At 38.0% G+C, this 24,058-nt stretch overlaps 1 protein-coding gene across 6 annotated transcripts in view; it reads left to right on the forward strand.

Annotated features, from left to right (window-relative positions):
• NCKAP5 (NCK associated protein 5) overlaps nt 1-24,058 on the forward strand; it is a 416,669-nt gene that overhangs the window by 370,115 nt on the left and 22,496 nt on the right. For 4 of the 6 annotated variants that reach the window (XM_085584141.1, XM_077784917.2, XM_085584139.1 and 1 more), the window contains 4 exons: nt 15,244-15,561; nt 17,741-17,877; nt 19,324-19,453; nt 21,941-22,128. In XM_085584141.1, coding sequence (XP_085440267.1) covers nt 15,244-15,561; nt 17,741-17,877; nt 19,324-19,453; nt 21,941-22,128 — 773 coding nt within the window. Of the gene's footprint in view, nt 1-15,243; nt 15,562-17,740; nt 17,878-19,323; nt 19,454-21,940; nt 22,129-24,058 lie in introns of those variants that run through there. The other 2 variants (XM_085584142.1, XM_085584143.1) reach the window with 1 other exon arrangement.

Genomic DNA, 24,058 nt, shown 5'->3' on the forward strand with positions numbered 1-24,058 from the left:
TCTTCCCTCAAGCCCTTTGCAGTAAAGTAGTTGTGTTTTGAAAGAGGGATGAAGTGGAAAATGCTAAAATACCTAAGAGGAAAGGACATGATGAAAAGGTTGAAAGGTTGACTTCCTCTTCATGTCATGACAGACTCCCCAGCTCAGACAGGTACAGCATGGTCTTCAAGTATTCCTATAAATAAAATTCCTTTATTGAATGCACAGATGATGTGTCTAGCTCCTGACAGTATTGTTCCCATGTAAACATAAAAAAAGGCACCTTATTTTTACAAAGAAAAAAAAATCCTCTTCCCCCCGAGGGAGCAGAAGTGTCATTATTTGTCTTGAATTTCCCCATTGTCACAATGACCCAAAAACTCACAAGGCAGTTACAGATGACACCTTTATATACAGAATGTAATAACTGGATTTCTTGAGAGGAACAAAGCATTTGTTAAAAAGTTCAATATTTCATATTTCAACTGCTGTTTCAAATTAGCAGCTGCTCCTGGAAAAGTGTGATTGTATTAATTAAAATGCATTCAGAATTTTCATTGATAAACAGCTTCAAGGGAAAAATCAAAAATCCATGGCACAAACAAACAAATGCTAATTACCGAAGAATTCATTCTTGCAAACAGCTTCATGTGGGAATACTAGGGTATGCAGCAACAGTATTTTTGGGTATACACAAATTAACAGGCTGTTTTCTTTTTGGGAATGTATCTGTAATGAACAGGAAATTTAGTTGCAATTAGTCATATCATTCTTCAGTGTTGATATGAACCTCTGCTGAGGCTGAAGGGAAAGACTGAATGCCATTTTCTCAGACAGCAGCACTGGTGATTTATAAAACCCCAGTTTGAAAGTTGCATGATAATAATTTTTCTGGTCCAGTTTCCATTTCTGTTACCCCAAATGGGTGAAATTTTGCTAGAAGAGCAAGTCAGCATGGAATAAGCTTTTTGCTAATGATATACTCAAGCTTCACACAAAACACAGCCTCAGCTTAAATAGGCTGATGAGAAGTGTCTGAGAAAGTTTCAAGTCTGTTCTTAAATTTACACTCAGGTTTCAGTAAAAAGAAAGAGGGTTTCATTTTTTTTTTTTTGTCACAGATATTTCAATGTGTGAATATGTTCATTTTCCATTGTGGGTTTCCAGCAGGCATTCCATCCTTAGCAAAATAAGTGAATCAAACCTTTCTGGTCTAAAGCACTGAAATTCAGGGAGTACATGGAAGCATGGGCAGCTCATCTGAAGGAATTGTTTTATTGAATTGGAAAGCTTCTGGTTTCAAATGTTATATTTAATATGTCATTGATTGAGCTAAAAGGTCAGATTCATTGTATAAGAAAAGCCTGTTTGGATACCAGAGGCAGCATTGCAAGTAGATTTTTTTCATCAAAATAACATCACTGGTAAGAATAAAATAGATTTTAACAATCTGAATAGACCTGAAGTTTCTTGTGGGTTTTCTAGGGAGCAAATACTTGATAACAGGAGAATTGGTCGTAGCAATCCAAAATCCATCTGGGTGTTGCTGGTACTGCCTGCTCCACTGGAAGCACAAGGTTCTTCCTACTGCAGTTGTGTGGGGAGTTAAATGCCTGAGGCAGGCTGGGGTTAGAATCCACAGCAGAAAGAGTCACAGTTCCTGGAAAGAAATTACCTAACTGTGCATTGACCCCTGTCGTTTGTTTGGAGAATTCCAAGTGAAATTCAGAGCTGGGCAAAGATTATGAAGATAAATGTAGCCAGAATTCTTGAAACGTTGGAGGACTTGGAACTAATATTTGTCGAATTCTCATTAGAGGTCCAGGTCAGTTGCTCTAAATGAATTCATCCAGTGTCAAATGGGAACCTAGTAGATAATAGAGAGCAAATGTCTTCAGACTTAAAAGGGTTTTGAAAAGTCTCTAGCTAGGTAAAGGGTTGGGCTTCCACACTATTAAAGCAACATTAAAAGTGCACTGTAGACTTTGGTGCTTTGTGCCAGAACAAAAACACACACTGAGGGCAAGGGATTCTTTTGTAGCTCTGCCTGTAGCCCAGCGCTCAAATCCATTGAAGTTCTTGATAATCATCTGCCTTATGGCAGGTTTTATTGAGGTTTTCTCATCATTTTTTTTCTGCTTTCCAAGAACAACCTTTCAAAAGGGTTTTGCAGCGTAATTTAAAGGCAATCTGGTCAGAAAAAGGAAACTTTTTTATTTTATTTTTTTTTATTTTTAATAAACTTTTTAGAGCTTTGTCTTCTTTAGGGAGCATTTGATTGAATCCCTCAGATGCTTCATGTTCCAAAGAGGAAGTATACTGAATATTTTTTTAATGTGTTTGCATTGTGTTTTAAAATCCACTCCTTTAAGCTTTATAGGCAGCAAAGTGCTCAAAGCCCATTTTCAGTAGAAACCAGGAAAGTCCTTCACAGCAAGTTTTATAGATAGGTTGCCAGCTCCTTGGTAATAATTTTACAGACATACTGATAGCAAAGGTAGAACATGTAACTTTGCAGATAGAGGTGGGTTTTGACTTGAAATGTCAGCATTACAATTATTTGTATTGACATATCAAATCCTAAAGAGGAAAACCTTGGCTTTTGTATTCTGATATTGTTTTATTCAGCACCCAGTAGCCATACTGTGAAATTATATATATGATAATAAGAAACCCCACTTCATGAGCAGACTTGTCTATGAGAAGGTATGCATTCTTTCTAGTGCTCCAGATAATTTTTTTCTGCCTCCTCTTTTCTTCCTGATTCTTATATATATTTTTCCCACAAATAGATCCATTTTCTCACCTTTCTTCTCATGTGTGTTCACCTGCATTATTTGAAACTGGTGGTCACTGCTTGTGTGGACAAGCACAAATCCAAACTACCATCCAGAGCCTTTCTGTATCCATACCTATAACCATTTCTAACCAACAGATCCTTGCTCCAGTGACATCTGCCTGGTTTTTTTTTTTTTTCTCTTGGTTTCTTTCTGAAATCTAAATCTGATAAACACTGGAACTGAGAAATTATGTTTCACATTTCATTTCTGAATGTGTCATTTAATGTACATAGTCCAAGTGCTTAGTTATATAAATTATCTACTGTCTTATACCAAAGCTTGCTGAAAACAATAGCAGTCCCTCTGCTTGTAATAAGCTTGTACCAGCTTTCCAATGAGAGAAAAAAAATATTGGACACCCCCCTCTGCCAAACCAAACATTTGGTTTTGTCCACCATTATGTAAACTACTGAAATTGGGTGTTTTACTGGGGTACTAAGCAAACAGCTATTAAATTCATGTTTTCTCATTCTTGGGGAATTGAAATAAATGTAAAGGAAACAAGCCTGATTAACGTGGTGAATACATTAAATTTTACATGCATCATCCTAAAGCATGTCCATTAAGTCTGATGTATTTGGGCAAACACATTTACATTAAAGAGCCCTCAAAACCTGGAGACAGATTACGTGAGGTCTGTAATGGATTACTGAGATAAATGTAACAGGAAAAGTGAGAGAGGAGGGATGGTGAGCAAACTTATTGTGTTACAGCCTGTGCATTCAGTAAAGGGAGGTGATCCACATCACCATGGAGAGGCAAAGGGATAAGCCACAATTTGCTTAAATGCTCAGCAAATCACTGGGTGCCTCCAATGCATGTAATGAAGAACAATATTCAGCTTAGTAGCTTCTCACCTCAAAAGAAATCCTCTCTTGTCATGAAGTCTCAATGCCTGAGAAAACAATTTATCATTGTCAGCATGAATTCCTTTCATCAGGCCATTGATGGAAGTTAAGAACCATTTAGCAATCATAACTGATACAGCAGCTGAATCATTAATTTACACATTTTCAGATAAAGGGAAATCGTTTGCTTTATCTTCCCCATCACCACTGAGCAAAGCTGTGGAAAGCCTAGAAGTCTCTAGATGTGAGGTTGCTGTCTGTAGAAGTCATCAAGCAAAACCAGTTGTCACTGAATCCATTTCCAGCCTGGGTCTGTTCCTATTTCACATCTGCAAAATGTTCCATTCTGATACAAGTTGTGATAAGGTATTAGATTTTTCATGAACCCCTTATACGAGCAGTGGGACAGGTATGCATGGATTTATTTGCTCATCATACCAAAGCTGTTTTCCCATGTCCTGTGTGCATGTGGAAGGTGAGAGGTTGGTGTTAGATCTGTAGGTGCTGGATGTATTGCTTAGCAAGTGTGCTAGAGCCTTGAAATGGAGTTCAGCACAGCAGGCAACTTAAAAATCTGCTCACTTGCCATTCCTAACCAGCTCCCAGCTTGGCTGTTGATCCAAAGGGCTAAGTTCCCAATTGCTAAAACAATGATGAATTGATAAATAGTAAAATAAATTGTTTGCCTCTAGCAATGCTGGGATCCAAACTTGTTCATTTTAAAAAATATCAAAATAGAGCAAAAAAGCCTCAAACTCTAATGCCACAACTGTCCTTAAGGATGTGAGAGACTTTCACAATTTTATCTACCATGATGTTACTGTACAGACAGGAGGCACGTCTGAATGTGCACAAACAGAACTGAGATCATCTGGATAAGAAGCAGTTCCATTTGTATTTTGACTTGCCAAAATACTTCAGTCTATCTCTCTAAATTTGTGCCATATGCTGCCTCCATGTAGTATCCCCAAAGCATTTACGTTTTCTTGCAATTATCAAGAACTATTCTTCCCCTTTTGTACTCCAAAATCTTCATTTTCTGATCCTTCAACACCATTGAAATGACCTGTGGCTGTTGCTTACTTACTTTTCTGACCCAGAGTAGCTAAAATGAGTCATCGCTGCTGGGAAATCTGATTTAATCACTAGCAGGCACTGCAAGAACAACTGACTGTCCTGTGTGTAGAAACATCCCCTAAGGTTGGACGTGCTGCTCAGGGACCTCATCAGTCAAGTTTTTTAAATCTTCCAGGATATTGTTCTACATCTGTCCCTGCCCAGTGTGCCATCTCTCTGGGAGATTTTTACATAACATTTAGCAGTCCCATGTTGCTGTGCTGCAATATTCGTGCTGCTGAAGATGTTGTGTGGTCCTGCTGTTGCTCATTGCTTATCACAAATACTCACACTGGTGCATAAAGCTGGCTAAATATCCTTTCCTCATTCTGAGTTTCTCTGCACATTCTCAGTGGAACTCAGCCAAGATAAATGCCTGCTTTTTTTGTGTGTGTTTTTTTATGGGTGAGAAGGTGAACAAGCTACACTGCAGAACAGACAGCTGAGAGAGGAGTGGCATTCTGTGTTTGGAGCTCTAGAAACAGGATGAATGGTGTCAGCTGTGCTGTGCTCTTGACTTGTTTGGCATTTGGGCATTGCTGCAGGGATTGATTTTGAATTGATAGTCTGGAGGAGCCTATGATAACAGAGAGAAACTTTCTGCACATTTTTCTAGTTGATACTTGTATTTTTGTGAAGATGATGGAGAACCTTGCCAATGTGAATAATAAGAAACTAACATCCATTAATGTCTTCTAATTTATGTCAGCTCACCTTCTTCACAGTCTGGCAAAGACAAATCATTTCTTTGTACTTTAAAGATAGTACACATAGCATTTGTCTAATTGCCAATTCTTCTACAGCTCTGCTGCTGCCTACTGTCTAGCTTGTCTTCCCTCTGTGGAGAGAATTAATATTTTGGCTCAACACTTCCTTATTAGCCACAGTGATTTGCTGTTAATTTTCTTCTTTGTCATTACATCTACTGTCCCAGAAATACCAAATTTTATCACTAGAATGAGAAGAGTGTCTCGTTATGCATTATATACAGGATACAGTCTAATTATTATTCAAGATACTGAGAATCTGCTGGTCTCATTCAGGCTTAAAATGTCAATTAAACAGGATGGCCAGATTCTGCCAATCTGAGGTTGGTGCTGCTATGTTGATTTACAGTACTTTACAATCTAGCCAAATCTATATTCATATTTATCACTCAAATCAGGACTGTGCCTGATTATCCTACCTTTTACAGGACAGCACACAGGTATTCTCTATGTCAATGTGAGTCCTTCTGTTTGAAACTTTTTACTTTCCATGGTTTTCTGCTCCTGTCAGGGGCCATCTATGGATGTGTGTATGAAACTTCAGTCATGCATCTCCCATTAATTCATGAAGTACAACTGAGCAAACTGAAAAGCATTTCTAGGGAGGATGTGTTATTTTAAACATGTTTCATCTGTGCTCACAGGGACTTTATGCTTCTTTTCTACAATGAAATCTAGTATAACTTTTATGAAAAATACATTTTTATCTCAATTATCAGTTAAGCTTGAGCTGTATTGGCATATGCCTTTCCAGATTCTCACTCTGAGGATAGGATGCCTATTGCTATTTTTTTTTTGCTGTTTTTAATTGAGTTTGAGCTTTGATTCATGTCTTCAGTCTGACACCTGAATTGTTGACATATGATTATGCAATTAGTCATCATTGGAGATCACAGAAAAACAGACTCTTCAGAAAAAAATCACTCTAAGAGAGAAATAATACCTACACAATTAGTGCCTATGTTTTAATACTAGATTAACTCAGTTTCTCTGTGTGTGGACAGTTCACCGTTAGGAAAAGGAAATCAACCAATATATTTGCAGTGAACAATTTCTTTACTTCCTTTCTTTAACAAGCAGAGGTGCAGTATGTTGTTTCAAAGCTGGCATCCTAATGGTGTTTTTGTAGCACCACGTAACATGGCATACATTTTTCGCAAAAAACCAGAATTCCTAAAAAAAGAATCTCGCTTCATTCTTCTGGCTTCAGATCATGATGGTTTCTTACCAGCTCCTGCTTGCCTGCAGTTAGTTCCACATTGAGTCAGCTGGTTTGGAGGAGCTGAACTTGGTTACCAGAATGGAAGGATTATAGTGCACCTCAAAGTTACTTAAAGCTTTGTGCTCTCACTCTGCTAATAAGTTTATATTAATTAAGAAATAAAATCCTTTTTTTTCAGATGTACATCTATATTTTAAGTGATTGTTAGCAGTACCCTTAAGTAAAGCCATCTGCAGGGCAAAACTAAAAATAAATTATTTAAAGCTTCATTTAATATTCATGTGGCTTTAATTTCAGTATTTTTTTGTACTAACAAACAAAAAGCAGTGATGTTACAGAATAAATATAGCATGTTCTCTAGTGCATTTGCAAAACCCAGAGATTCCTATGCACTTAGAAACTGGCCCATGTTTACCAGAGACAGCATTTTTGCTTAAAGCACTATCCCTAGTCATATCTGTTGGGAGTTGAAAATCAAAGAAAGCATCTCACTGTGAGTGAAACCAAACTCCAATTTATAAGAGAGTTGCTTAACAGCAAGTAAATCAGTGCTTCCATCCCTTATCCTTAAATGCCTCCAGCCCAGTCATCAGTGCACAGCAGCCCTACATGGAACAGCCAAATGCTGCCCTGGGCACCATGTGCAGCCCATGTCTCTGAGGTGGTGAGTGCCACCTCTTCACTTCTCTAACTGAGGTTTAATGCAATTATTCTTAAAATAAACCAGCTGCCTCTAATAATACCAGCAAAACCCCAATCTTAATGCTTTTTGTAAGTATTTTGCAGCTCGCTGTTAATTCCTGAGCAACCTCCAGGAAAGCTGAGTGGAGGTATCTGTGCACAAGCATTTTTCATGGCAGGATTGCAGGTTGGTTATGCTCTGACTGCCAAACATCCACGTCCCTTATTTATCCTCATGGCAGCACTCCAGGGATGGAGAAGTGGGATTATCTCTGTGTTTTAATGTGAAGAACTGGGGCATAAAGCAAGAGAGATAAAGGCCTGTGGTGACATAGAAAAGGCATGACTGAGGCAGCCTTAGCACCTGGGTAGAGAAGAAACCATCCTGTCTTGGGCTTTGCTGTTTGCAGGCAGGATTTCTGAGAGCTGGGATGTTCTGTCCTGTTGGAAGGGGAGCATCCACCCCTACCTCAAATGAGCCCTCCCCAGGGTGTTCCTGAGGCTGTGGAATTGCTGCCTCCCAACCTTCACATTTCAGGGTTCTGAGGGAAACAGAAGGCTCTGCTCAGGGAAAAAGCCTGGGAAAGCTCCATTCCTGCATGGCAGCAGACCTGTTGCTTACCATGGATTCACACCTTGCTTGAGATGTGAGGACTTCTGCTTCTTCTCAGCTCTTACTCATCTGTAACTTTCTCAAAGATAGTTGCAATGTTGTGAGGCTTGTTGGCAGTGTAAAGCCAAAGGGGGATATACAACCAGAAAAGAGGAATAGCTCCCCAAAGAATTTCTAGGCTGGCTTCATTGACAGCCAGGCTGCACCCAGTCTTCATTTAATTACCTTTTACACAGAGCTCCAAGCTGCTCTTCAAATGAATTATAAGTCTCAAGATACCTTTCCTAGTAGGATTAAAATAGTATCTATTCTTAATATCCTGTCTCCAGAGAACAGTGAGTAGATTTTTAGAAAGAAAATGTAAGAGCATAATACAAAAGAGATAATTCCAGGTGCCTTTGGCTGTGAGATTTCCCCAGCTGCAAAACTGCACATACACCTTTGTATTTAATAGACACTTACAGATGTGGAGTAGGAAATTTAAAAAATTATCCAAATTCCTTCTCCAGCTCACTTTGTCCTCTTTAACAACACTATTCCACATAGCTTGCCACCATTACAAGCATGCAGAAAACAGACCTAAAAGCCTGGAGGAGGGTAGCAAGCAATTGTTGGAAAAAAGGTCTATAGATAACTACTAAATTGGAGTACAAGATCATTAGTATTCTCTAAATTAAAGTTAATCTTGACTTACTAGTGGAAATGTATTTTAAGATGGGACTGGAATTAAAATGAGGAAGCAATTATCTGTTTCAACTCAGAAAATACACTTCAGATGGGATTGTGGTCATGGAAAACTGTGAAGACAACTGACAATTTATTGGATAAATGACATATTGAAGTTTGTGGGCTTTGCAAAATAAAGCGTGACTAGGAAGAAAATAGAAAGAATACTGAACAAGTTGATAAAGTATGTATTTATTTAGTTTATTGTTATTATAAATAGGCATAAATTGTAATCCCAGATTCAAGTAGCCATGAATGAAGTTCCATCATTTGAAAATAACACAGCACAGTCCTTCTCCAATTTATACTTCCTTAATATATGTTGGAAATAATCCCATGCCACCAGTGCAGTGCCCATGGGAGTGTAGGGCTGTGAAAAGTTGGGTCTTTACTTGTTTTAACTTGGATAACCTCTTCCCCAACATTTGGGTTTTTTAATTTTGCACACTGACTGTACCTCAGATCTAGCTAGAAAACAATAATGCACTCATCTTTGATCAACTGGATCAAATTATAGTGTAAACCCAGAAGGAATAGTCTACTTTAAATTGACATCTATTTGGCAGAAATGCATTTTCTTTTTTTTTTTTGTGGTTGCTTTAGCATTGCAGATGAAGAGAAGGATGTGCAAATAAAGAGATCTGTTTTGCCATCTGTAGTTTAACTTCTTCCTGCCAATGCCACATGTAGCTTAAAGATGTTTATTAACTTTTAAAAGAATTTTGCAGGGACCTATCAACATTTGAAATATTCTTCTGAAAAGAAAAAAAAGAAAATCTATTAATTTTTAATTTGCCATGTTTCAAAATGCTAGGAAAAACTATACTCCCTTTGTGTTCCAGAAGAAAGCCAGTAGATGTTATCTGGTTCCCCGTGACAGCTTAGTGGAAACTCTTGAACTTTCTAATGCAAAGAAAGATAATTTGTTAGAATTCATGTATTCTGTTACTGACAGGAACTACGTCCTTCCATTTTTAATGTCCTGGGTACTCCTTGAAGAAAGCCTATTCAGTGTTATTTACTTCTCAAAACCTGTCAAGGCTTGAGTGTGTACTTCTGAAAACAGCTTGCTGGAAATTTCCCAGCGAAACTGTTCTTGATACAGAGCTATTTTTGACTGATATTTTTTTCCTGAAAATGCCTGCTTTCTGTGGAGAATTCTGGTGGATACTTAAAGATTTCAGCTGAAATTTCTGTCAATCATGTACAGTTTTGTAGGCCAAAACTTGAAAATTTATGTGAGGAATATCTCAAACCAGCTGTAGTGGTGAACACAGAGGAGGATTCCACATTTTTCATGAGGTGGGATGCTTCTTTTAAAGAAAATATGTCCCTCTGCTATTAGTATTATGCCTAGAAAGCCTGATGTAAGTAGAGCTACATGTGATCTTTCTGACATAAAAGACATTTGTCCTCTTGGTTGCTGCTTATTTTTAATGTTAAGATAGGTTTGCCATCGAAGTTGAGTAACATAAAGCCTTCTGTAACTTTGCCACCTCCAAATTGAAACTATTTATGTGCCATCTGAAGTAGAAATAGGGCCTGTTTGCAGTAATTACATCTGGTAGCCATCAGTGTGTTTCATAAGTAACACCATGGTGGGGAATGGCTGAGGTCATTGAGCTGCTTCTGGAAGTCTCAATCCCCTCAAGCAGCACCAAGAGCTTCTGTCACTCGTGGCACAAGTAGGTAGAGAGGCAGAGCTGCAGTTACAACACAGTAGCACACATCATTATTTCCTCACCAACCTGTAAGTCCTTTCCTCTGTGCCACCATCCAGAAATGTCTCCTCTCGTTATGCCAAATTTGAAGTAGGTGAATTGCCTGACCATTTTGAGTGATGCTGTGTATGCACAAATACCTGTTCAATAGAGCTGCTGATTGATGCCTTACTTCAGCTCTGTGGGCAAAACTTTGCATCTTCTGGTTTCTGTGAAGGTTTTTGTGGATCATTCAAGACTCATAGAAAAACTCACATATTGTTTTAAATAGGTGGTCAAAATAAGCACGAGTTATTTTATAGACTTCTCAGCAGTGTAACAGTCCCTGTGTAAAGCAGGACTTGTGATTTGTGAATAGACTAAGCATCTGTGAAACTCATTTAGGATGCAACATAAAAAGACTTTACTAGAATGTGAATCTTTAATTTACCTGAGGAAACATTATGAAACACTCCCCAGTTATTTAGTTAAAGGTTTGTTTGCAATAACATGTGGCATTATATCCCCCTTAGCAAAAGCATGTTTTTACATTATAGAAGAAAAGTGTAATCAGAAGCTTTGTTTAAAAGATATGTCACCACCTTATTTCCTCTCTTTTATAAAATTCATAAAACCTCTTCATTACATGCTAGGACTCAACCATAGGTTCAACTTCAGAAAGGCTAACATATCCCTAATCTAAAAGTGGGATGGATTTTGCTCCACTGCTCATTTTGACTAATACCCTATTTTGCAACAATCAGTGTAGAACTTAACTGGGGCTGGACCCATATTTTTTATTTTGTGCTGGAAGCAATTCCCTTCACAGTAGCTGTTCTATGCTTCATTTTGTATTTTCCCCCCAAACTGATTTTTCTTTCACATGCATTGTATGAAGAAGGGAGCAGAGAAAGGTGCTTTGAGACAGCATAAAGTAGCATGGGACCAGCTCAGAGGGAGAGTTCCTCTCACCTCATGCTGAGCCAGAGCAGCACTTCTGAAGGAACACAAAAGCAGGGTCAGCACTCAGCTTCCCTGGGCATTCTCTTCCAGTCTCCAATGAATTGTACCAAGGATGCTTTCTGAGACAGAGTTGATGTGTTTCTGATATATTAGTGGCAAGTGTTTCAGAAGAAATAAAAAAAAAAAAAAAAGTTGAAGAATAATTAGATTTAATTATTTGTTGCTGGTATTTAAGATACATTTTAAAATTATCTACGCTCAGGAGAATGCCCTAAAATACTTCAATTAATTCTAAGCTGTCAGTTCTTATCAGTGGGGTATGTTTACTTCTAACTCTTTAATTTTTGCATTTCAGAAGAAAATGTAAGAAAAACCCTATAGAATGAGCTTCTAGAGTTGTTTTCCCCTGTGATGATCTCATTTTTAGAATTCCTGACACATGCCAGCCTGAGCGTATGTCCCTTTCCTACTCTCTTCTTGTGCAGACCCTCAGAGGGGTGCAGAGTTTTCACAGATCCCTTTTATTCCATCTCTAATTTGGGTGCTGGCTCTGTTGAAGAGGCCTTGGTGACCAGAAAATGTTGGTGAAGCAGCAGTGATGATGCAATATTGCAAAGCACTGTCCAGCTGCACCAATTGCCATGGTGTTCAACTGATGGAGTGCATGAACCGCAGGATTGTCCTGCACGTGAAAATATTAAATTTGAAAATTAGCAAGAAGTAGTTCAGAAAACTTTCAGAAAACTTTCTATGCAGTGGTTTTTTGTTGTTGTTTTTTTTTCCTGTGGTTAAGAGGCTTCTCAGCATTAAAGATTCTCCTCAAATTTTCTAATGAGTTCTTATAATACCCTATCATCAAGAGGTTCCCATGCAGTCAGGAGTTTCTTGACTTCCAGAAAATAGAAATTCTTCCTTGTTTCTGTTTTCAGTTTGGAATTGTTCCTCTACAGTAGGACTTTAGGTCCAGACTCAAATCCCCATGAAAAGAGGGAGGGGAGGGGTTATATTCAGGCTTTTGATTCTAGTCTGATTATTCAGAGAAATGGCTGATGATGAGTCTATCTCTGTCCACTATAAAGCCAATACCATTCTTTGAGCTTCTTTCTTCCCTGGCAAAGAAAGAGGAGGAAAAAAAAATCAGAAACAGGCAAGGAATTTGGCTGGTATGCCAGGAAAAAATCTCAAGCAAAAGTAATTAAGCTCATATATAACTCTTTCCAGACTTTAATGTTTCACGGAGTCATTTTTCATCTACTGAGTGGTACTGTCACAGCAGCAGAGATTTAACTTTTACATATTTTCATTATGTAGTCTTGTGCAGCTCTTGCTGATAACAGTAATTTGAAGTGTCAGTGCAGCTGATGAAATCAGATGGGCCATGAAGCTGTTTGAAAGCTGTCACTGGGATGTATAAAATACTTTTTATTTTGCAGTTGCTTCACAAAAATTTTAAAAAACACAAGCTAATGTGTATTTGTTCTTTCAGAAATACAAATTGTTCTGAAAGATACATTTTTAGTTGTATTATATAGATTTTGGGGTAAATTAGTTACTTTCAGTAATGAAAATTAAAAATCCACAAAAAATGTTGTTGTTTCTTCTGGATTTAGGATTAGGTTTTTGAGGATTGTTCAACATAGCTGAGTCACAGAATTTTCAAAAAATCTGTCTCTAAGTGTCACAACAGGAGTTGCCAAGCATTGAGCACTTTGAAAACCAGACCCTTTTTTGGTTTTTCACAACTAAAAATTAAGCTGTATTTGATGTTTTAAAAATCTGTTTTCTACCTGGTGTATTTCCTTTATCATGGATAAAGTCTCTATGAAGGAAAACTATAATTGATTTAAACTATTTTCCTTTTAATTACATATGATACCACTGGTGTACTCCTCCATCACTCTCCCAGTTATTTTGGAAACAGCAGGAGACTGCCTATTTTTGGAAGTCTGGCCCTCAGTATTAATTTCTTTTGCTTCTCTGCCATTGTTTTCATGGTCCATTGCTAGATGTACACAAGGTATTAGTGGGCAATAGAAATCCATATGTCATTTTAAGAAACACCCTCAGAAGATAAAGGTTTCCATCTTTCTACTTCACCCTTAGCCAAGGCTGTAGCTTTGCTTTTTGATACACATTTTGATCCTACTTAATTTCCCTGTAATAATTCAGAGGGAATGGCTTTTTCATTTCTTAAAGAATAGTAAGAGAGGAAACAACACTACAGGGTCCTTCAGAGTCCCTGTGGAAATGGGTTCCAAATCAGGTCTCACACTGACATGTGAGAGAGGGGAGACTCCTCAGATTTCTGATTTTTATGATTTTTTACTCCGTGTCTCTCTGCCTCTCCAACACATATAGGCTGCTTCTCCTTTCTCAAGAACCATGAAATAGAAATACATATTTAATTTATTTGTAAGTACTTTCTTGCTTGTTATCAAGAAAGGCCTATTGAGATAAAGATATTTAACAAGAATGACTGTGGTAATGTTCTTAGTTCAAAAATAAATAGGCAAAACCCATAGAGGAGAAATATTTCCAAATTTTTGAGAATATTAGAGACACTGCAGAGGAAAAAATAATGAAAATTACTTGAAAGAGAACTGCTAACTACAACAGACTTAAATAACAATTGGACATATCATAAAAAAAGTCAATACTCAGAAACATAAAATAGACATGGAGAAGATATATTGGGCCATGTTCTGCATCTCCTGCTGGAGTACAATTGTTCAATGCAGTATATCTTTAGACTAGTGAAGCCTTAAATTTTTCAAAGCAAAGGAAATTCCTCTGCTTCCTTTGGGATTGTCTGCCACAGACTTAAGATCTTGCTGTCAAGGGATGTTTCCAGACATTTAACCTAAATTATGCTCATTTTCCAACCATTAGTGCTGAAGTTCCCTCCTTGGTGTTTATAGCTCTCAGAAGGACCTTGCCATCACAGTCTCTTAGAACAGTCTCATAGAAACAAAAAGGAAGTCTCTGGAAAGTGATAGGGAATGAGAGGGCAGGGGGGTGGCTTGTACGTGCTGGTTGCTCAAATAGCAGTGAGCACACAGCTGCACTTGCACCTTTTCCTGTTCCATGGTTCATGCAGCATCTTTCCAATAGGATGAATAAGCTGGAGGGCTGTGTGGGACCACAGTGCTTCCAAAAAAAAAATATTAAAGGTGTCCCTGCCTGCCATTGTGGACACTTAGCCAAACTGGGATGTGTGACAATGTAAAGGCAGAGCTGTTGCTGTCCAAGATTTGCAGGATGCTCGGAGAGATGGGTACCTCTAAGAAATTCTGTAAATCTTAACTTTATGTAAGAATATGTGATACATTTTGGTTAACACCTTCTTGTATGAGAAACAATAGGAAAAAAAACACAGATGTGGAGAGGCCAAACCTTTGTGGAGTGTGGGCTGATGTTGGGATAAATATATTGCACTATTCCATCCCTCACACTGGTCCTCTCCAGACATTCTATGGGCTTTCAAACTAAATGATTTTAAGATTTCTTCTGTAATTAATTTCCAGGACCTGCCCCACTTATCCATTGTCACACTGTTGTTCCAAAGCAGGGCAATGCCAATGTTGTGGCACTTGTTTAATCTCACTGCACCCCAACAGGTTATTTCTATTTATTCAGTTAGACAAGGTGTCAAAAGCATTCCAGTGACAGGTAACAGCACACTCACTAAGTGCAAAATGTTTGCCTTCCCTTGAAGAAGCCCTTTTTCCTCTCTAGATCCTTTCTCTGATTTAAATACCTTTAGCTCCATCCCATTTCCTGTGCCTTAGAGTCCTGCTGCCAGATGAGGACGCTGGACAGCGGGATCGGGACCTTCCCCCTGCCCGACGCCGGGACCCGATCCACGGGGAGACACGGCTCCAAGCAAGAGTCACCCCTGGGAACGGGAATCTCTGCAGCCCCCGAGCAAGTTCCTCTTTCAGCTCCTCCAGTAAAAGCCAAAACTCTCGAGCGAGAAGTGCCTTCAGCAGCCAAGAGGAGCCAGGAGTCCGTGGAAAGTGTAATCAGCCACTCAACATCTGAGCCGGCCATGACTGCCAGAGCCGTGCGGCCTTTCCAAAGCCGCCTTCCCAAACCAGCTTCCTCAGGTGAAATGTCAATTCGCTGAAAATCACATTCTTGCTGCCTTGGCCTCTGTTTTGATTAGCAGAAATCCTGTAGTAATGGCAATTGTTAACAGAAATGTTAAATGTGGAGCAGAAGATACTCTTTTTATGAATGTGTAAGGTTAACAAGTTTGTGACCTGAGGCATATTGGAATTTGGTTATACAAAATGCTTATCTGAGAAAGAAAAATTAGTTTAGTACTTAAAGACTTTTGTCAAGAAACAGTACTTGAAAAGAAAAGAAAAAAAAAAAAAAAGACATATGCCAGCCTTGGAAGTTAACTTGAAAAAGAATATGGATGTTAAGCAATATTCAGGATCACACTGTACAAAGTACAAAGCACAGCCATGTTGTGACATAGAAAAGATGAATTCGTAAAGACTTGCTTTTGATACTGGATTTGAGCTAAAGACTCATTTGGCCTCAATGCATAAATTCTGTCCCACTGAATATATGGCTTTGACCTCAAACAAGGCTCTCATTACTTTCCTGCATCATACAAACACATTTCTATATATGAACATAAAATACCTGACTTTCACTTGTGAGCTACGTGTGTGTTTAAGCTATAAAACAAGAGCTGACAAAGGTATGAAAGGACTGGAAATCCATCAAAGCTCCAGAAAATAACTCTGTAGTAGTAAATAGTTCCACTGAAGTCCTTGCATTTTTTATAAACAAACATTGCCTTTTTATATAAGTTTTTGGAAGGCTCTGGAGTTACTAATATGTATGTTAATAGCATTAAAAAATATTTAGCATTAACAATAGGGAAATTTTCATAGCACAACAGATACAGCAGAAAGCACAGTAAAAGTAATTTGTTTAATGGAGAAGGGTATTGTTTTATCTTGTCCAAATGCAATGTCAGTCATTGATTTGGGTTATGGTGATTAGCACTTTGTCAGTCCAGTTATTGCTCATTAGCAGTTGTATTTAACTTGTATAAATCTGTATCACCCTATAAGAGAGATTCTGTGTAATTAGCATGTAAGGTTAAATATCAAGTTTGAGCTTACTTTAAGGCCATCAAATATATATGTTCTGCTAATGAGCTGACATATATTGAACCTAGGAGGAAAGAAGCCTCTCTTATATGTCCATAGGATGCATAACAGAAGGTTTCTAATTAAACATCTTAGAACTCAGTTGATTTAACAATGTTCCCAGTGCAGTATTGTAGTGGTATAATAGAGTGCAAACACACATTGTATGCTTTATTACAGACTCCCTTGCTTGTTTCAAATCAAAGCTAAATAAAAGATACTTCAATATTTAGTATTTTTAAAATAAGTGTACTGTTAATTAATGGTACAGCTTAGAAGGATTCAGAAGAGAAATCTTAGTTATAGATTATGTGCTGCATGCTTGAATGGCCACATGTGTGACCTCAATTCAGCAGTGTGTTATAGAGTAGAGCCCATGATTAAACACTGTCATTATAACAAATTGAACAGAAACTGCAAGCATTGAATTGCTTCATAAGAAGTCAGGAGCAGTAAGATTGTTCTGATCTTAATGCTAATATTCACTGCACCAACCTTGTAGGGTTTGTATCTTAATTAAATTGTCATGAAGAGATGTTACAAAAAAGTAGTATACATCAGATGATGGGGTCAGCTCATTCTTTACTAGACTATCTTCATTCAGTTCTTCTCTCCCTCACTTTCTCATCCAAATTACAATTATCATTTTATTTCATATGCACCATATATCTTCTTTGATGTTTCGATTTTGCATAGTGCAAATATGGCAAATAAAAAAGCTGGCTTTCTGCTAGAAAGGTATTTCCAATTATATTTATATTAAAAGATTGTTCTCTAAGAACATGAAATAGCAGAGGAGATCCTACAATGCCTAGAAGTAGTTACTGAATGTTGTTTCTTGGTTGAAGGGGTATATATTTTATAACTAATGAAGGTATTTAAATTCATGACTTCCTATTCTCTTGTTAACTGGAAAAGGATTTGGATGAAATTCTGCTACTTTAGTTAGAACTATTCCAGTAAGTTAGTAAATTCTTCCTTTGAGTAGTAAAATATTACTGGACATAATAAAAGTATCACAATTTGCCCGCAGTTTTTACTGAATTATAATTGACACACTATCATGAAGATGCTGATGAGACCTAGAATTTAAATAATGTCTCCCTTAATTCAGGAATAATTAACCTTGCAAAGCAAAGTGAACAAGAAGCAAGCTCTGTGACCTCTGCCTCATTAGAACACACTGAAGAGACAGCAGAAAATAGAAAAGTGCTTCCAGAGTGGACCCCCAAGAAAACTACTAAACCAAAGGTATAAGATAAGTAGTGGCATCTCTTAAATGAGATGAGTACTGTGGCCAGTGTAGAGGTATCAGTGTTTTAATGGTCAGTGTTTTAATACGGTGTGAAGAGTAATTAACAATCTGACAGCTGCATTTACTTCCTTACCCTTCATTCGCTGTTTCATTATTTATCAGTAATAATAATACAGCACCTAAAGGTTCTTTGTCCTCCTGGTTATAAACATGTTTTAATTAAAATCCTCTTAGGCACTTATAGAAAAGGAAATGGAGACCTTTTACCCCATTCTTCTCTTCTAGAAAGTTGATCTTGTTTGTTGCTTTTCATGAGATTGGGATTGTTTTTTTCCCCAGGACTAGGTTTCCTTGTCTGTATGGCTGTGTAGCATGAGAGTTTGAGGGATGCTATGGAAGTATTTTGAACAGGAAAATACTCTAGAGTATGTTCCTAACATGTGTGTACTCTAACATGTTTCTGTGGGGTTTTGGGACTAGACTCAGTTGCAGTCTCTAATGCTGGGCATTCCTGGCTGCATGCAGGTATCCTCCGCTCTGCTTCCCTCTCCACAAGTGGGAGATGCCTAACAAAAGGATGTCCTTCTGTATCACTTAAATACTGCAGCATGGATGGAAAGATGGGGAAAATATTACCCCTCTTAGAGAAACAGAATTAAAATCTCACTAGAGGCACCAGAGTAGGGGCACTGGGTGGTGTTTGTACATGCCATCACCCCAGCAGCATCAGGCCTGGCTTCCCCCTGCCTGGTTTGGGGGGTTTATTGTACTGAGCTGCTGCTCCTGAATGGTTTGAACCTTCAGGCTTTCCATGATTAGAAGCTGTCCAGAGCTGTCAGTGTTCCTCTTTATTCCCAGAAGAAAATCGATAATACTGCTTCCTGGAAAGAGCTGGCAAAGGAATCACCTGGGAACTAAGGGCTCTCCAGTACTGTAATATAAGTACCAGGACAAGAGACATGAATTTAGGATTTCCTGATGTAGAAATGGTGTATTGTCTACTGGCCGTCCTCACTGTCTCTAGAGCTGTTTGCAGCAAACTGTTTGTGGTGTGATAATTTTTCATGTTACAAATAGACTGCATTAAACATACTTGAGAATTTCTAAACTTGGTGGATAAATTTCTGAACTTGATGGATAAAATTATCCAAAAATACTGGTGGAATCGAAAACAATGTTACATGAGGAGGGGGGAAAAAAGTTAAAATGTGGATTGTTTCTGCCAGACTGTCTCAGGGGATGTAGCAGGACAAGAATGGTTTATTTCCCCCATGTCAGATTACTTACCTGGAGGAGTCAGACTGGTAATGCAGACTTTCCCAGTTGAACTACCTGTTTATACTGCATGATGAATATAAAATGTGCTACTCCCAATACTCTCTTCAGCATTATTTTGATGTATTTGCATTTTCTGACTTGCTGCCGTACCTTTCTTTGTGTAGGACACAGCTCTGAGGGTGTGCACGTACTCGGCGAGCAGCACTGACAGTGAGCCAGAGCCAGAGTACAAAACCACTTATTTCAGAACTGCACAGGAGACTCTTGTGGAGTTAACAAAGAGCAACAGACAAGGTAATTGAAAATTGGTACATAAAGATGTATGTTCCTCATCCCCACACTGACTCAGCAGCAGATGGTGCCCTTCATTGAACTGTCTGTTTAGATTTCACTTTCTAACCCCAAATCTTTCTTCAGTCTATTTTTCCATTAACTTTTTATTACCTTTTTCTTTTTATTATGTGTAAGTGCTTTTTCCCCTCTTCCACAGTTTTTGCTAGTTGGGGCCTAACTTGGTTTTTATACATAAACCTCTGTGGTGCAAATAAAAATAATTATATTATTACAAAATGGAAAGTGACTATAAATATAGTTTTCCTTTTTTTTTTCTTTTTTTGTTATACAGCCAGATGAAATAATGCAGTGATCAAGGCCACAGTTTCCCAACCTCTGTATCAAGGTGATGTTGGTTATGGTGCCACAGTGAACTCTCTCATTTTCCTCTCTTTATATATTACAGCTTTCAAGTAAGAAAGCTTTTAGTGAGAACTGATGGCAAGTTGGAATTTACTGAATTCCAGTAGATCAAAATACATTAAGTGAAGTTCTTGAGATAATAGTTTTCTGTGTGTTTAATAAGCTGGGAAATTGCTGCTCAGCAGCCTGCTGTGCTGGGAGCCACCTTGCAGGGCAGATGTGTGCCCTGGGGCTGTGTCCTTGTCCTTGCAGCCCCTGGATCCCTGCAGGTGGGAGATTCTGCCCAGTGCAAGCTCTTGGCACCAGCCCCAAGCCTGGCAGAGGTCAGCACCACAGCACGGTGACAGTGGCACAGAGAGCACCAGGGGTGGCTGGATGATCTTCTCTGTCTCTGATATTTGGCATTTTTAGAGCTCATCCATCGCTTGTGATTCCATGGGAGAGAGCAGAATGGGAAGCCAGGACCATTTATTTACATTGCTTCTGCAGCTTTGTGGGTTTAATCTGTAGAAAATATTGCAAGTCATTTTAGTCAGCCCATAAACACTTCTTTTACAGATTTTGCTTTTACAAAGCATATTCTAATGCAATAAATGTGTTTTTTTAAAGAAGTAAATAAGCTTTTTTTTTCCTACATTCATCACAATTTGCAAAAAAAAAAAAAAACCACTTTTATCATGTGTTAACAGTTGCTTTAAATGGCAGTAGATTCCAAGTTTAATGATATTTAAGAATGACTTGGGGTCGCCATCTTACATAGAGATTCATTAATTTTGTGTATATGCCTCCTTTTTGAGCCAGTAAGAGAATAAAACACGTAATTGTGATTGAGACAAATAGAAGATTATGACACATTATTGCAAAAGTATTTCTGCTGTGCTCATTCCTCATAGTCAGGGTTTCTGTTCTGTGCTCTCTAAATGCTGTTCTCACATGGAATTAACAGCCATGCTTTATCCCATTCTGTGTTCAAAGGTCTCAGTGTCTTTATGCACACAATTGATATAACCTCAAAGCATCCACATGAGGCTGGGCCAGGGGCTCCAGCAAACCAATCCACAGAGAATATTTTTATATGAATAGATAATTGCATTTATTAGCTGAATCCCCAGACTCACTGGTTGAATAATTATAACGTTGGAGTGATTTTCATTTTCCATTTATGAGCAGGGAACAGAAAGACTTGAGTGCCCAATGCAAAGGCTATTAAAAGTCAATGATAAGACTTTTGTTGATTTAATGGGCTTAGCATGAGATTCCCAGTGCATTGCCCAATGTTACGGAGAAGGTCAGTAGAGAACAGGGAATATGCCAAATATTCCAGACCCTTCTCTTCCAACCATGAAAGTGTTTTGATTTCATTCTCATAAATTGGTTCTACCCTGATGTGATTCTGTTAGAGGCATTGCAGGCAGACCTTCTCCTAAGGCTGTAGGTTATAAGGCAGAGTTGAAGTTTGTGTAACAAGTATTGTGAGAAAAGAAGTTAATGTTCACATAATGTTCTGTCTCCTGTGTGCTTTCATCAGGCTGCAGAAAATTCCCCTGGTTTTATTTTGTTCTTTTGGGTAAGTTTTCAGCCTTGGACTTCAGAAACCAGGGCTTTATTCCTAATGTTGTTGTGCTACAGCAGGCTCTGAAACAAGCACCACTTTCTTGCCTTGTGTATTTTTTATGTTGTTGTAGTCATTAACTAAAATTGTAGTGAAAAGGAAAGAACTCCCAAGTACAGCCAAACTGAAGGGTATGCTAAAGGAACTTAGCACATCTGCCATGTAAGTCTATTAAAAGACAAAATCTTGCTGCAAATAATTAAGTGGGAAGATTCCCCAAATTAACCACCTTGTCTGTAATTTGAAAAGAAAGGAAATTAATTCTGTCTCATGCTATCTCCTCCAGCTCAAACATTATGTATGAACAGTCCCCACATATGCATTGGAGAATTAGAAGGTAGTATTTTTTATGTTTCTATTGCATTGAATTTCAGATACCTTAAAGAACAATTTAAATACATTTTAAAATCGTAAAATTACATGAAAATCTGTGTAGACTGTCATAACGATATCATTTGTTACATCTCTTGCAGCTGTGCAGGAAAAACAAAGTCAGAGAAGGTCGTTTTTGGGGAACCCATTGTCGATTTTGGATTTATACCAACACAGTCTCTATGGTCAATTTGGAGAGGATGGACCTGAACAATTAGCACATTACAGTTTAATTGAGCAGCTGAGTGGAGCTTCCAGTAAAGACAGCAAGACCAAGGAGAGCCCAAGTGTGAGTTACTGTAATTTTTATATTAGTTCCCATTTTGTTCATTATTATTTTTACTTTTGTTTTTTAACTCGAGTCTGTTGATTGATTACTAAAACCAGGCAGACTTGAAAAAACAGCATGACCTGCAGAAGAGTAAAGATATGAATATTTTTAGAACAGGATGCTACATTTGAATGCTCACCTGTCATAGAATTAGACTTACAAAATTGACAAGTAGAGACAGGTTAGTGCTTGTACTACACCATTAGTGAGGAGTTGAAATTTAAAACTAGCAAGTAAATTCAGAGTTTATCTTTTAAGGCTGCTCCTTCACATATAATGAGATAGTTTATATAGAACAACATGTATTAAATTACTTAAAACTCTGGAGAAGTATTCCTGAAAATTCAAATGAAATTATGCTATGGAAATCACCTGTCTTCTGGTTTCTTTGGGGATCTTGGTGGCAGATTTGATGGTTTTAAACATTATTTTGATGAAGACCAGTCCTGATCTGATGGGTTGACCTTGGTGCTAAACAGAAACAAATTTGTTTTCTCCTCTTACTTCATGTGAATCCACTTCCTTTTCTGTGTCTAGAAATATTGAACTGACATCACACAGTCTCAGCAACCCTGAAGAGGAACTTTTCAACCTGTTGTTTTCCTCCTCTGTTCTCATGCCTCCTCCTCTCACCATCTCACTCCCTTCCCTCTCTCCTTTGATCTAAAAAGCCAATTTCTCTGAAAGTAGAGACACCAGTCATGATCCAGTGTAACCATTTTGATTCCATGTTCAGTGTGTTTCCTCAGCTCTTTTTAGGCACAAAATCTTTCATTTCTGTGTGTAGCACTCAGCACATTTTGGGAATGTAACACTACAAACAAAGGTGGTAGCAGAAAATAAGGAATGAGCTGCTGGTTTGAAATTTACTGGTGTAGTGCATAAATGAAAAAGAGTTTTTATCTCTTCCCAGACCCCAGTTTTCAGTTTCAGGAAATGACTGTGCTTTGCAACTTCAGAGGTGATTAACCAAAGTTAGAGTCTTAGAGCTTTCAGGAATCTGGGCCAAATATGCAGAAGGAATATGAAGAACAAAATGGCAGTACTCCTGTTTATTTCAACTCTGTTGGCATCAAAGTCCTGCTTAACTGAATATTAAATTGACCAAAAACTTCAAAAGAAAAATCCTGAAATGTATGTGCCTCATTTCCCAATCAACACAATTTCATTAGTACCCAGAATATTATTCCGTTTTAATATATGTGGGTCATATTAGAAAGAACAATTTAAAATAATCTGACTTCAGGTTGGGAAGGGAAAAAATGAAAAAAGGGCAGCAGAAGGGTGTTAAAATGATATGTGCAGGAAAATAATCTGAGCATCCACTTAATTCCTCGTCTTGAACATCCAGAAATTCATAGCTTAATTATGTGTAGGAGATGAATTATATATGTGTGCATATATATATATGAAAAAATACATAAAAATCAGTTCTGCCTTCTGAAGGCCAAGGTCTTTTGCTATTAACAGAGCAATTAGATTTGGTTCCAGTACAGAAAAGTGACTTAGAGTTGCATCTACTTTTAATTAATTAGTTTCATGTATTCCTTGTATATGATATCTCTCCAGTGTGCCCAATCTGCATCCAAACCTAAAGAAAACCATTGAACAGACCTTAGGATCCTGTGAAATCCCATCCTTTAACCAAAAGGCATCAGGTGTAGCTCAGCCAGCACCAGCATTTTTCATGCATTATGCTGAGGAGCTCTTGAGCTTTCCTTTTAAGGGTCTGAAATAGTTCTCCAAACAGCATTGCCTCTCCCTGAGCAGCAAAAGCTCAGTAAAGCACTAGAGATTTGCCTGTTAGTATTAAACTTTTCAGCATGGCAAATGATAGGAAGTAACCATGAAAAGCAGCTTGCCCTGAACTCCTTGTTTGAAACAATTT

This window comes from Lonchura striata, chromosome 7, assembly GCF_050655825.1.
Source record: "Lonchura striata isolate lonStrDom1 chromosome 7, ASM5065582v1, whole genome shotgun sequence".
Classification (NCBI taxonomy): Eukaryota; Metazoa; Chordata; class Aves; order Passeriformes; family Estrildidae; genus Lonchura; species Lonchura striata.